Raw genomic sequence first — 15,298 nt, 5'->3', positions numbered from 1 at the left:
TCTACAGCCCTCTCCTGACAGATGAAGAAAAAACAAAGGCTGTGGATGAGTGGCTTGACCTCAAGATGTACATGAAGGACTTAGTGAACCAATCACTTATTGATGCTTATGAATTTTTAGTTTGCAGTGGTCCTGATAGAGAAAGCAACCTTACCAACATCTTTCCTCTAGTTAACATCATGTTGACAGTATCACCAAGCACAGCTGACTGTGAGAGAGGCTTTAGTCGCATGAATAGGCTGAAAACAAATCTGAAAACTTCCATGAACCAAGATACATTGAGTAACTTGTTGCGGATAAACATAGATGGGCCATCATTTGAAGAATTTGAACCCCAGAAGTCAATAATCAACTGGCTTCATTGTGGAAAAGGCATTAGACATGTACATGGACATAAATGTCCAGAACCAAAGCCAGAAAACGTCAGTGTGTCTGAAGAGACCGTCACCCCTGTTGATGAGATTCACGATTGAAATTGAATAACTGAGGAAAATGAAAGTTATTAGTTAGTACTCAAGTTCAGTCCATTTTTCTAGTCAGTGCCATTTAAGTACACAACTTCAAGTGGAACATTCTCAGTGCTTTTTGTTGAGTTTATTCAAGTATTTTAATTTATATTTATTTTTAATTTACATCTGCTCTAGTTTTATGTTGGTTCAATCCCATTGTCACTACAGTGATGTAATTTCATGACAATTAAAAACCAGTTACCTCACACATCTGTTGTCATTTTTAATACTTGAAATTCCATTTGGATCCTAGCCAGAAGGTATAGAATAATGTTTGTTCACTGACTATATAAAAGACAATAACACAATCTATAGGAATCAATATCTTTTGTTCAAGAAAACACATCATGATCATGGTGAGATTGCAGATTATTTCAGTTAAAAAGTAGGACGAGTGAAAATCTTGCAGGACGAGGTCTACAGCCCTCTCCTGACAGATGAAGAAAAAACAAAGGCTGTGGATGAGTGGCTTGACCTCAAGATGTACATGAAGGACTTAGTGAACCAATCACTTATTGATGCTTATGAATTTTTAGTTTGCAGTGGTCCTGATAGAGAAAGCAACCTTACCAACATCTTTCCTCTAGTTAACATCATGTTGACAGTATCACCAAGCACAGCTGACTGTGAGAGAGGCTTTAGTCGCATGAATAGGCTGAAAACAAATCTGAAAACTTCCATGAACCAAGATACATTGAGTAACTTGTTGCGGATAAACATAGATGGGCCATCATTTGAAGAATTTGAACCCCAGAAGTCAATAATCAACTGGCTTCATTGTGGAAAAGGCATTAGACATGTACATGGACATAAATGTCCAGAACCAAAGCCAGAAAACGTCAGTGTGTCTGAAGAGACCGTCACCCCTGTTGATGAGATTCACGATTGAAATTGAATAACTGAGGAAAATGAAAGTTATTAGTTAGTACTCAAGTTCAGTCCATTTTTCTAGTCAGTGCCATTTAAGTACACAACTTCAAGTGGAACATTCTCAGTGCTTTTTGTTGAGTTTATTCAAGTATTTTAATTTATATTTATTTTTAATTTACATCTGCTCTAGTTTTATGTTGGTTCAATCCCATTGTCACTACAGTGATGTAATTTCATGACAATTAAAAACCAGTTACCTCACACATCTGTTGTCATTTTTAATACTTGAAATTCCATTTGGATCCTAGCCAGAAGGTATAGAATAATGTTTGTTCACTGACTATATAAAAGACAATAACACAATCTATAGGAATCAATATCTTTTGTTCAAGAAAACACATCATGATCATGGTGAGATTGCAGATTATTTCAGTTAAAAAGTAGGACGAGTGAAAATCTTGCAGGACGAGTACAAAAAAAAAAAATACTTGCCCTGCAGGGTGACTGAAGTTTTCAAAATTTGTTCAGCCCTGCATTCAGTTGCTAGTGTGAACTAACTTAATTATTGTCTCTACAGTGTTCGTGTGACTCCATCACGAGAGGATGCTTACCAGGAAGACAGGAGCTGGCATGCCCTACAGCAGCGCCACCTACACCCACACTACTCTGTCAGCATCTTGGATGACACCCTCAACAGACCAAATGATGCCCTTCATGCTGCCATCAACAGAGCTATAGCAGGTGTGTGGTACAACACACTGGTTGCACTTTCCTGAAGCTTACATTTAAGAATGTCTTCTTCTGTGGTATTCCTAGTTGCCAGGACTATGAAGTCTTTATACTGAAAACCTGGGAAGATCCGGTCTGCAGCAACCAAATGCTTGCTGCAAGAAGCAACGAATGTGATTTAGTGTTAAGGCTTGCTGACTTCTTTGACATATCACATCCTAATTGGGTAGATTAATGCTCATGCTGTTGATCACTGGATCAGACTACTGCCATTTAGCTGGAATATTTCTGAGAGTGGCATTAAACAAAAACCAATGCACCAACTTTATGCTGTATGTATTCAGTTATGCTGTGGTATGGTATTTCAGTGAACTAACACAAAGCCAACATATGTCTGGGGCTAGTAGAAGCAGCCATTCACACAATCATATCCATGCACATTGAATGTGACATTATAGCCCCAAGTCAAGTTGATAAGATCAGCTGGATGTGGGTTTAATACCCTGTTCCTCCTCATCCGTCAGTGATAGGAAATTAACAGGACCATCAAATCATCCTTGTTGTAGCCTTAATTGTAAGACATGATAGTGTATGGGATACCTAGATTCAAATACTGCAAGGGCAAATCTGAAGAAGTCACAGGGTCTAATATGTTTCTACGAATCATTGTCATGGCAGTACATACGCCATGTGCATCACCCAGAAGCGATCGTGTGCTAAATAGCATTCGGAATCGTTCGGGTGCAAACCTTTTCAAGAAAGAAAGTTTATAAGGGATGTGCGAATGTGCACTTTCACGATTTGGTAAGCTGTGTTCTGATTGGTCAATCTCAAAGGTTACCTGACGCGACCTCCCATAAGGTTTTGTTAGTCTCAGTGGTGGAGTGTAACGAAAAGTACCGAGGATAAGTTTACTTAGACTGAATTCTCTTATAGTTTCCTATAGAATTTCCGAGTTTGCTCTCTTTGTAAATACTGTGACTGTTTACATTTTGTTAAGGCCAGACACGGCACCTTAAATTGACATTTTTGTTTCAATCTATCAAAATCGAGATTTTGATATTTTTCATTTATTCAACACATGTACTTCGCGATACAACATGCTGTTTTCGATATAATGTCTTTAAATTTGACATAAACCTCTAAAAACGTCATCATATCTGTGGAAATAGTTAAATATGTGTGTAATCAAACTCTGAAAACACTGATCTTTCACCCGTAACCATGCCCCTCTAGCGTAAACGAACCCATTCATGTTATACATCGCTAGAAAGCTGATCGCTTCCGCCATGTTGCTGGTCAAAAACATTCTAAAAATAGACATTCCACGTGTGGATATCTTCACTTTCCCGCGATAGGTATTCTGTACGAAAACATCCTTATAAGGCAAAGTATCCCACAGTGCAGCATTCGGCAAGGCGAAATGTCCCACAATGCACCATTCGGCAATCTTCGTTACTTCCTTATATGGCAGAACGTATCCCACAATGCACCATTCGGCAAATCAACAAAACTTCGCCCTTTCCCGGTAGCATTCAAAATGGCGTCTGCTTAGCGAAAATATTGACCGAGAAACGTCGTATTTGAGATATTCTTGACTAACGGTTGTTGTATTCTGTAAAAATGAGATTAACAAAGTCAAAGCACGGCTACGTGAAGAATACGAGGCGCAGTTGCTGCAGACATGCTTCAAATACAGTGTCAGTGGTTGACAGCGCGATCAAGCTTGTGTTAGATTCTGACAGCTTTGACATTTTCGATGCATTGGAAACATGTAGGGACCACGCCTTTGAGGAAGATATTCCACTGGAGCCTTTGAAGGTAAGAATGGATATTCACGTATAAAACTTTCAAAATTTAAATCTTTTGAAAACCTTCGATCTCATTTCTGTGACAATGTACGTCAAACTGATCGATCATACCAATGGGTGCGAAGGGACCGAGTTTGTGTTGAGGCAACTAAGTAATTTTTGTAATGTGAATTGGATTTTAATTTTTTTTTATTTTATTTTTTTTGTATATGAATTGTTTCATGTATTTGGAATACATCCCTTCAGTAAAGTGAGATTTTGAATGTGTTTGTCTGGTGTCAAAGTAGAAAAAACCATGACCAAACTTATTTCCTCATTTTCTCCTTATACGTCATTAGCGATCTTAGTGCACATAGTTCTCGGTTGTTAGTCACCCAATTTGAATGAAATTTTGTATACATATAGGCAGTTGATTACTTTATGCAATAACAGAGAGACTTTTTAAATTTTCTTCCCCGATTTCTTTTTAAGAAATAAAATATGAGTGAAAAATCAACTCCAAAAAGTGATGTTTTTAAAACAAAATTTTAAATAACATAACAGTCTTTTTAAAATATTTTCTCTCTGTCATTGCACCCTACACACCCAAAGCTATGATGTAAAGTTGAAATTGTTTAGATATCTTTACTAGTTTTAGAGAAAAACTTTCACTAATTTTCATCATTTTTCAGGCTTTCGGCGGCCATCTTGGACGTTTCCATGGCAACCAGTGGCATCATTACCTGGAAAAGACTCTTTATCAATTGTTAACATGTATACCTCTAAGTTGAAACTAATTAAACCTAAGAAATACTTCATAAGCATTTTGTCATATTTGAGGTGCAGTGTCTGGCCTTAAAAGCAACAGCAGTTAAACTGTTAAACTGAAATCAGTTCAGATTATCATATAGTTTAAATCATCCGTGATGTAAGCTTACATCATGGTATTTTCATCATCAGCAGATTATATTAAGACATTCAGTGTATTTAGCTGCTTCTATGTTTCATAATTCATGGGACATGGAATGAACATTTCAGGAGCTTTCATGGGAACAGGGGAGCCTGCAGTAGCAAGTAACATCATCCCACAGACACATCGCATACAGCGATGGGACTTCACCAAGTGTGAGATCCCTGACATAAGTCAGTGTGAGTACATCACAACTCCTCCACGGACATTGTGTCAACCATACTGTACATATCCTCATGACTCTCTTCACAATACTGTTAAGACTATGAAATCCTAATATTATGAATATTTTCTGAAGAATCAAGCGTCAGTATGTATCATTTGAATAAAGTGCTGCTAAATCCAAACACAGTAGAAAAGAAAACATTTTGATTTTTCTGATATTATTGGAAAAGTTAGAAAGTCATGGTCCCTATTTTTGTGATTCATTATATTTTCACTGATGCCTGTATTTTCTTCTGATTTCAGCGAAAGCCAACATTGTGGTGCCTCACTGCAAGCTTCATAATGATGCCAGTTGTGATATATCTCAGGATGCAACCTTCCTTGCAACCTTCGTCCCCAGTCACCGTGGTTTCCCTGATGACAACATCCTTGCTGTCTTCTCATTACATCCTGACTCCTTTGCTCAGTGTCTTTTTACTAAAAGTTTTGGTGAGTAAGAGTGTCAGTTGCAAAATGCTTTGAATAAACTTGACTTCTGTGCAGACTCCAGCTATTACCTGAAACCAGAAATGATGAAGTTTGCAATATGTTCTGAAATGTTCCAGGGCCCAATGCTATATCTGTGAGCATGTCTCCTCGTAACCAGTGTGTAATGGTGGGACTTGCTGCCAAGAGACTTTCATGGGTGTTCACATCAAACCAGGTATGGCACAGCAACTAACTCACTTGGAACTTAATCAGACTGTGTTTCCATTCTGTTAAAATGACCATTAAAAGGAATCTGACCATCTGTTATGAATCTGATAGGTTAAATGTAAATACATTAAACAATAAACACATAAAGATACTCCCTGACTTTGTGCACTATTCTGGTCTGTTTCAGCTCGTTGCCCAAGTGTACAAACTTGATAAGAAGAGTGCCGGGGAGAACTCAATGAGGGTAAGACTTCCGCTAAGTTTACTCACATACATGTTATTGTGTATATTGTTATGTGAGTCTGACTTTTATTGTTATTTTAGAAACGACAGATAAGCCATTAATCTGAGTTGAGTGAGTTATTCCTTATATCACACATACTCTTCATACTCTCTCTGAACAATGAAGTAAAACTATGTCTCCTGATCAGTTCAAATGTAAACAGTACCTTTCACTGTATGGAATATTTTGCAAAATCTAGTTATCCCCCCACTGTGTGTTTCTTGCAAAGCAGGAGATATACTGTAAACTGTCTTATTTCTGCGCCTTTAAATTTTCGCGAGTAATGGTCACTAAACCTTTTCGCGCCTTCTTTTTTTCATGAGGTGATCTTGTTACAGGGGCGTCTCTGAATGTTTTTACACAACATGCAGGTGCGTGGCCTTTGATCTGTAAACAGATTTGCCTAGTAATCTGACAACAAATTAATGTAATTGATTTCAGAATCAATCCTTTTTAATTAAGTGCTAGAACAATGAAAATAGAACGTGATTGAGCCGTGTTAATCCAGATTAGCCCAGCGGTGACACGTGATTGAGCAATGACACCTGTATTGTTTTTGTGTTTTTGACTTACCTGAACAGAGTGTATGATGTATCTATATTATCGCATGTTTTTATTCTCGCGTCATGAAGTTCGCGGAAATTAAACGGTTGCGAAAATGGGTGTTTACAGTAGTCATTCGTAACTACTTGTGTCATTCCGGCGAGCTGGATGGCGTCTCATACCCCTCTCGTGGCCATGTTTAAGACTGGGTCCTGTCTAAGCGCAAACGGGCATGGAGATAAAAATTGTCTAGTACTATTTCAAGGAAAGATAATTCTGAATTTCCAAACATGGCTCTTAGAATATCCAACATCCTGTGGACAGAACAGCAATACGGTCATTACTTGTACATATATGTTTTAGTGTTGAAAGTTGTTCATCCTTAAGCTCAAAGTTTATGTTTAAATTGTGCTTGGTATAGTTTAGTGAAGTTTAAAAGTTTAATGATCCCGCCATTTTCATGGTTTGAAATGCGCTTTACTACACATGATTTGACTGGTTTGCAACGATTCTTGGCAAAGATGGCTTACGAGAAGGGTACGAGTCTTCTTGTAGGTCACGTAAAGAGACAAGTAGTTACAAATGGGGATATAGTATTAGGCTCCGTCTGTCCATCCGTAGGTACATATTGGAATATAAAAGGAACCATTCACTCGATTCTTTTCATATACGTAGGTACCTAGGTTCATCATAGTGAAAGACAGGTCTCAGTCAGGTTTGGTGACCTAGACCTTCATTTCTAGGACACAAGGGGACTTTAACCTTTTAACCTTGTCAGCTAGAAATTTCATTCCCAGAATTTTCTGCATATTCAAAACCAAGTTTATTCTATCGAAGGTGCGGGGACCAGTCGATTTTGGTGACCTTCACTTAGTTTTCAAGGTCATGGCTACACTTTGAAGATTTCAGCATGTTAAGCTACATGTTAACCTTGTCAGCAAGATATCTCAAGAACTCTTCCCTGGATTTTATTCACATTCGATATCAAGCTTCATCTAGGGAAGGTGCAGGGCCCAGTAGATTTTGGTGACCTTCACTTAATGTTCAAGGTCACGGAGACCCTTTGATGATTTCATCATGTTGCTGCAGGGGATTATGTCACCTCAGTGACAATGTTTGTTTAGACAGGAGTAAGAGGTTACATTTACACTAGTGAGTCTAAACCTATAATTTGTAGTATATTTCAGCATCTTAGTGACTTTTTTTACAACATATTTCAGCATGTCAGTGATGTATTTCACCCGTGTGATATGGACATCCGTACTCATGTGAGTGTCAACTCGGCCCGATGGCTACGTGGAGTTGGGGAAGGCTTGGTGTATGGTACCAACAGGGGAGACCTGCACATCTGTAGACATGGGTAAGTGGAGACTATCAGTCAGGAAGTTGACTATATCAGTATCAACCTTTTTAATCATCTAAGTCAAGTATTTGAAACAATTTGTTATGGATTGTTAGTCTCTTGGAAACCTCAGTTTTTGATACTGTGTTCAGTTCAAACCACGATCCAGTATCCTTGTAACTTGTAATAACTTGTTATTCCTACATGTGTAATATACAGATCACAGTGTTAGGCCTGTTTGGTAACTGAATATAGGAATGCTGACAATGGCCCATTGGCTTTCCGGATGAAGGCAGGCTGATCAAATGACCCCCTCATAACCATTGCTAACATTAAAGTAAGTGCTAACCATGGCCCACTGGCTTTCTGGGTGAGGCCAAGCGGATCAAATGACCCTCAGAAAACCATTTCTAACGATAGAAGGAAATGCTAGCCATGTTCCGTGGGCTCTCCGGGTGAGGACAAGTTGTTTTAATTCGCCTTTCAAAACTTTTTTTTAACTTGTGTAACAATAGAAGTAAATGCTAACCATGACTCTTAGGCTGTCTGGGTGAGAGCATGCTGGTTCAGTGACATTATCATAACCATTCTATGCCCACAAGATATTATCAGGGGATGGTTGAATACAATCTTATGCAGATTGAATTGAATAGAATAACAATGTTTCTTTTCAGAGTGAAGAAGGCAACTCTTAGAGCTTCTGAGGAGTTTCCAGAAAACTCTGACAATAGCAACAGTGGTGCAGGTCGAGAGGGTTCATCAATAAGAATGAATCTCATGTCAATGTTGGGTCTTCCACAGTCTCGCACCAGCAGCATTGCCACACAGACTCTTACCCGTGGGATACGCCGCACTGCCGGCACACAGACTGATGGAAACAGTGAGCCCTCAGAAGACGAAAATGAATAATATTTTTGTAGCAATTATTTTGTAGTTACCACATTTTCTTTATCATACCCATTTACAGTATGACATTGATGAATCAAAGATATGTCTGTGGTACAGTGAAGTTTTGTTCATGGTGTATCAAAAGTATGTGGTTATCAAAGATACGCCATAACCTGTCTAGGATGTGTCCATGAGGTGTCAAAATACATTCTGTATACATCAAAAGGCAAAATATGATGTATTAGAGATATATCTATGATGTATCAAAGGTGTATTTGGTGTGTCAAAGAAGAGTCTTTGGTGTATCAAATCTCTGATGTTTCAGAGAAATTTTCATGGTGTATCAAAGATGTATCTGGTGTGTCAAAGATGTGTCTTTGGTATATCAAGTGTGTTGATATATTAGAGATATGTCCATGACATATCAAAGAAATATCAGGTATGTCAGAGATATTTTCTTGGTGTGTCAAAGATGTGTCTTTGTTGTAGCAGAGATAAATGTCCATGTGTATAAAGCCATATCAGAGGAGAGAATATTCATATGATGTGATTTTAATGCCACCATGAAAAACAATTGACTCTTTGCTTTTGGCGTGTGTTCATACGTACATGACATCCTAACATGTTGATCCTTTGTCTGTTTGAGACAGTGCATGAAAATATAATTGGACTGCTAAAATTTGAAAATGATATCTTGTATATTCACACTGAAATAGGGCAGAATTACTAGTCATTGTGATGGTGTACTGGTTGCATGGACAAATGAGTAACTTTTTCATGGCAGGTTCATACAAGACTGCACTATGCATATACAGCTGCCAAACCTGAATTCAGTAGTTTTAAGGTTGAATTATAATCAACACTATCCAGAGGTCACCTCCCAGATGGTACGACAGCCGTTGTCTTGTCAAACTATAACAGGGAGTAGGGTACCGTAGTGGTAAAAGCGTTGGCTTGTCATACCAATGACCTGGGTTTGGTATGACCTGTGGGTACAATGTGTGAAGGCCTCTTCTGGTGGTTCCAGTCATGATATTGTGGCAATATTGCTTAAAACCATACTCACCCTCTCATTCAAACCAGTGTTCCAAAAACAGGAGTGGCTTAGATTCACAACTGAAGTATTGGAATGGAATGACAATTGTAATGTTATGGTTATGAGAAGGACTGTTCGTTTTCCTACCTAGTGAAAACCAAGGCTTTACGTGCTGTCAATTCCTGTGTGTTTGACTCAGTAGTTTTTGACAAATAGTCCCAAAATATTTGCATACTAGTCACAGCTGGCTTATTTTTTTCAAATATGTGTTAAGTGTATCGAAATAACTTCACCAAATACAGTATCCATGTGCTGGATCAGATAACTCACAGCAAAGGATATCTTATCACAAGATATGATTTTTCAGCTCTTTATTTATTTAGAATTAATAATGGAGTTATTTAAGTAAAAAAAATGTTTTCATTTCTCACAAATTTTAAAATGGCATGAACTGTGAGTAACAATTATGCCCATTTTTATCGCCCACAACATGTTTTGCAGGGAGGGGGGTTGGTTCTTGTTGGTGGTGGGATATTAAAATGGACTCCTTAAAGGTGTGCATCCATGCACATTTGTCTATTCCAGAGCAGGTCTTTAAAACCATTTAGTATTTCTTCACTGAACTTGGCACATAGATGTCCTCTGGTGTACTTGTGCCTTTTGATAGTTCGGGAATCCTGAATTAAATAATTTTGGCATTCTTAAGGCAACAAGTTTGACTTTCACTCAAATTGGTGGTAGTGTACTTTTCTTAAGCAGAACTTTAAAACCATTCACTGTTTGGTCACCAAGTTTTGTACATACACATATCTAGTGGTGAACTGGTTTTTGAATTCTGATTAAAATATTTTTTTGTGTTTCCTTGGCAACAAGGTAGGCTTCAACTAACATTGGTGGTATTGCGCCTTTCTTTAGCAGAACTTAGAAACCTTTCAATATTCTCCTTCCACTTCGCTCTATACATGCCAAAACAACTGACATAAGTCCATAACAAGAAGACATATTCATGAAATGTATTTTGCCATTGCAAGGGATATTTGATGACTTTGTCTTCTTGTTATCATGTCTTTGTAAAACCTTGTTAAAACACTAGTTTACAAAGTGAATACCTGTTTTTACCTTTGTCCAACAATAGTCTTCCTCTCGCTTTAAATTGTAGAACTTGTTTGATTAAACAAGCTACAGAAGACTTAGTTCTACTCTTTGTGTGAACATTGTACAGAGGTTCAAGTTCACAATTTCAGTTCCTTTTTAATCTACATTGCTTTTCATTCTTATAATATTGCAGACTTTACTTTAACAAAATACTTGCAATAATCCAGTCTTGATCATTGTTTCTCCTATCCAGACACTTGCCAGTTTGACTTCATGCAATGTTCTTGAATGGTTGTAGGGTTACATCAGTTGGAACTCCCAATCTGAGCTCAGAGTAAAAACTGTTGTAGTCACTAAATGGAACAGACTGGTTCTTACGCCTCTTACCAATATAGACATCAGATACACTTCCATTCTTCGTGAGAAAACGTCAGGTTTTTATGTGAATGGTGGTATCATGCTAATATATATTAAATTTTGTCATTCATCATCTCTGGCAGCAGGTAAGCCCAAACTAATCACAAGATGCAACAGCTCTGACATTGAGAATTTTTATGCTTTTGCATATGATTGTATATTTTGTTTCAAGTGTATTCATTTTACCTTGGTTTCCTTTTCAAAGCTTGCTTGATATTGTCATTTTTCTTTAAGTACCATTCTGCATTTACTTGGTATTACTGTGTAAATGTATTTAAGTGTTTGTCCTCTGTGTACATGTCCAGGGTATCAGTGAGGGGGATCGACTTAAGAAGACTCGCTCTTCAGGGAGAGTTGATATCACTTCTGCATATCAATGAGCTAACTGCATTATTGACTATTCATTGATTAAGCAGACCATTAAGTTAGGGAATACATCTTGGCTTGCTGAAATATACAGAAGTATGGAAAGTGAAATACTAGGCAATATCTTTGTCAGTATCCCACCTCACACACAGCATGTAGCTAGCTCCCTGTATGTTGTCATGAAGTCTTCTAGTGTTTTTAAATGCAACTGATCTCTGTTCTTCGGAAAGCTAGACTTAGAGGACCTGTTCTGCATGAGCCATCAACACACACTACTTATTGTATGCTATATGTATATGTGAAACAGATAACTGTCACAGGGTGTTAACTTGTGCTAAATAAGTTTGGTACCATGTTTTACTTCACTGCCACATGGGATGAAATGTGACACATGCAGCGTTAGATGTAATGAGCACCTGGTCAAGTAAACAACCGAAGCTGCAGTTTATCCTTGTAAGTTCTTTCTTCAAAGAGAACTGGTGTGAATTTCAATAGATTATAGCTATGTTTACATACAACAGAAGCAAAGAAGAGATATTGCTGAAAATGTTAAAAGTTCATCAATATTTGATATATTTTTTCCCACTTTTTTTTCAATCCCCGAGAGCAAATTGTACTATGTGTGGTTTTAATGAGTAGCTTTATGACTTTTCTAACTTTCTAACCTATCCTAGCACTTATGATGAATACAGTATTATGTAATACCTTTTGAATTTCTTGATAGTAATCTTCTTGTCAAGCATGTTGTCCTTGTTTGCTGAACTCATGTACTTCAGGCTTTTGTTGGTCCTGCACTTGTTGCATATTCTTTTATAGAGATAATAAATAATACTCAAGTAAGTGAACATTAAGGTTAAGATTGTAAACAGAACCATGGGGCCTGTGCAACACTGCAGGAAATGCAGAAGTCTACAGAATACCTGCTGCAGCAAATCATACTGTACTACACCAAGTCCATGTTGTGCAGCTGTACATTTTGTATTGTTAATCAAATACAGCTTTGGATATTGTCACTTAAATATACTATTCTTGTATGGCGTACTTACTGACCTCATTGCCCTGTTTGCCTATGTTACTATGGAGACTTGTGTGGCCTCTTGATAAAGACATGTTGTAGTCTGGTTCACCACCAAACTTGACACTTACTTGATGTGTATGTTCAGGTACAATACAACTGAAGATACCTTGTGTAGTTGCATACCCGTATCTTCAGAAACCCTTGCTTATCATGATAGATGACAAACTTGATGGGGTGGTCAGGATCACTGACTTGGTTGACACTTGTCATTGTATCCCAGTTGTGTAGGTCAATGCTCATGCTGTTGATCACTGGATTGTCTTGTCCAGACTTGATTATTTACAGATTGCCACCATGAAGCAGGAATATTGCTGAGTGTGGTGTAAAACTAAACTCATTTTCTTATGTGGGCATGATATTTACTGCCTTTACATAAGGTGTGCAGGAGGTCCTTTAAACTCCAAGAAACTAAGGTGGATACCTTAGTGGTATGTGAAAAGTACAGAATGCCATGGTTTGAAAGTATTAGGTACAGTGTGCCACACATTCTTGCGTTCCACTGTAACAAAACCAAACTTGCTCTAAACAATTATGTATGAAAAGATGGCTGTAAATCAACTCGTAGGTCACCAATGTGTACATACTGGAATGTTTTGTTTAATCATGAGTTAACCTTAAAGGTGAAGGTGTAATCTGTAATTTGAGAATAATACTGTTGTTGATGCTTTGACAGTGTTTCTTGGTTTTGGATGTAGAAGGCTTTGGGTGTAGTTGATGGGATTGTAAGGTCTTATGTGACGGACGTTTTCTTTCCCATTTGGGTTTGTCAGTATGTATCAAAGGAACCATTTCAGATCAGGATTATGTTTTTGCTTTTGACAAGCATGGTTGACATTATTCACAATGGTCACCAGGTGGTTGTGGTTCCTCTTGGAATCTTATTTTGGGGTCTGGTACCATCATCACACAAGCAATTTGAAGCCATTGCGCTGGCATTCAATGTGTGCTTAATAAATGCATTATGCCAGCTGATTCTCCAATTGTTTTCGATGGGTGAAATGAATTGCGCTCTATAGACTGGTTTGTTGAGTGTACTGAGAGTGCCCTGCTCTTGAGAGTGTGTTGGAGTGTGAAAATGATCTCTAAACAATCTGCTTGTTGTGAAGGAGTGATCCTTGTACACCAACAATTCTGTCAGAAGAGTGCTTGAGAGTGTACAGGTTTATGACAGATTGAGAACGTATTATACAGGCCCAAAAGCAAGTGTTCGATAAAGGGAGTCCTATTATTTGTATTTTTCAGTCAATATTATGTGAATATGGTTGAAGTGAATTTCAGCTTTGAAGGACTGCTCTTGGTGTGTGTGATTACTGGGCTCTGTGGTGTGTATTTTTTTAAGTATTTGACCTTGGATTTTAAGATTATTTGGCAGTTCAGATTTTGAGTGAGTGATGATAATAGCGTTACTAAACACAGCAGGTACATCATGCTTTTTGAGACACTTAGCAATTTAGCAATCAATGTGTGCTTATCTGAGATTACAATTTATAAACAGGATATCACCAGCAGTGAGTAGGATAGAACACTTATGAAGATATGAACCTAAAATACAAAAACTTTGTACTTAGTGATGTATGTGAATTCTTCTTTAGCTATATTTTAGAAATAGCAGAGGAAGAAAGTTTCTTAAGGAATCATGGATATATTCTTGGTTGGAGAAGTTAGTAATATGAGGTGCTTATTTCAAAACAATATTTATTATAACTTGTGTCCAAGTATGTGACATGTCTTATTAGAAGGATATAGAATACAATATTATTGTCACAAGTGATACCTGATTGGTACTTCATTGAATCTTTAATTGAATCTGCCAGGCAAATTTTAATAAACATCATGAAATATGTGTTTCAGTACATTGTCAATTTTAAGAGAGAATTCAGAGCTTCAGGGTACCTGTGCACTATATTTAAAAACCTTGTACATTCACCTTTTTTTAGAATGTATTTACAATTTGAATTTTGATGTAAATATTGAATAATTTTAAAGAATGTATGCTTTGTGTTGAGTGTGATAGAGTGAAAGGGGGGTGGTTGGGTGGTTTGACTGTGAGCATAATGAGGAGCATTTTTAGTTTTTGAAGATATTTGTAGATTTGCCTATTGAAAACGTTCTTTGCAGGGGGAAGATTGCCGAAAGAAAGTCCACCTGAAGGAAATTGTTAAACCTACATAAAATATGTTCACTTTATGTGGGTCATTATTTTGCTCAGTCCTATGAATAAAACAAAAACATGCTAGAAACTGTGTCATTTTTGTGTCAGGAACATTCTGCATGCTGTAATCATGGGAACACTGGATTTGAACTGATGTCAGTAAGATGTCATGTGAAGATCAGTTTAAGAATTGGTCTGCAGCAAAATATGCTTGTCATAAGAGGCAACTAACAAAATAGGGTGGTCATGCTCATCAGCTTGACTGTGCATGTCATCATATCCTCAATTACTTAAAGCAGTGATCACATTGCCAATCGCTGGACTGTCTGTTCCAGACTTGATTATTTGCAGACTGCCATCATATAGCTG

At 37.5% G+C, this 15,298-nt stretch overlaps 1 protein-coding gene across 1 annotated transcript in view; it reads left to right on the top strand.

Moving 5' to 3' along the window:
* The window catches only part of LOC137286408 (activating molecule in BECN1-regulated autophagy protein 1-like), a 44,768-nt gene extending 29,751 nt beyond the window's left edge, over window positions 1-15,017 (top strand). Inside the window, exons 11-17 of the mRNA XM_067818261.1 lie at window positions 1,957-2,120; window positions 4,937-5,047; window positions 5,337-5,522; window positions 5,639-5,736; window positions 5,917-5,973; window positions 7,776-7,915; window positions 8,572-15,017. Of these exons, the coding sequence (XP_067674362.1) occupies window positions 1,957-2,120; window positions 4,937-5,047; window positions 5,337-5,522; window positions 5,639-5,736; window positions 5,917-5,973; window positions 7,776-7,915; window positions 8,572-8,806 (991 nt within the window). The 3' untranslated portion in view covers window positions 8,807-15,017. The remainder of the gene's footprint in view (window positions 1-1,956; window positions 2,121-4,936; window positions 5,048-5,336; window positions 5,523-5,638; window positions 5,737-5,916; window positions 5,974-7,775; window positions 7,916-8,571) is intronic.
* The last annotated feature ends 281 nt before the right edge of the window (window positions 15,018-15,298 follow it).

This window comes from Haliotis asinina, chromosome 6 (assembly GCF_037392515.1).
Source record: "Haliotis asinina isolate JCU_RB_2024 chromosome 6, JCU_Hal_asi_v2, whole genome shotgun sequence".
NCBI lineage: Eukaryota > Metazoa > Mollusca > Gastropoda > Lepetellida > Haliotidae > Haliotis > Haliotis asinina.
The sequence above is the reverse complement of the archived record's forward strand: the minus strand, read 5'-3'. Positions and strand labels throughout refer to the sequence as shown.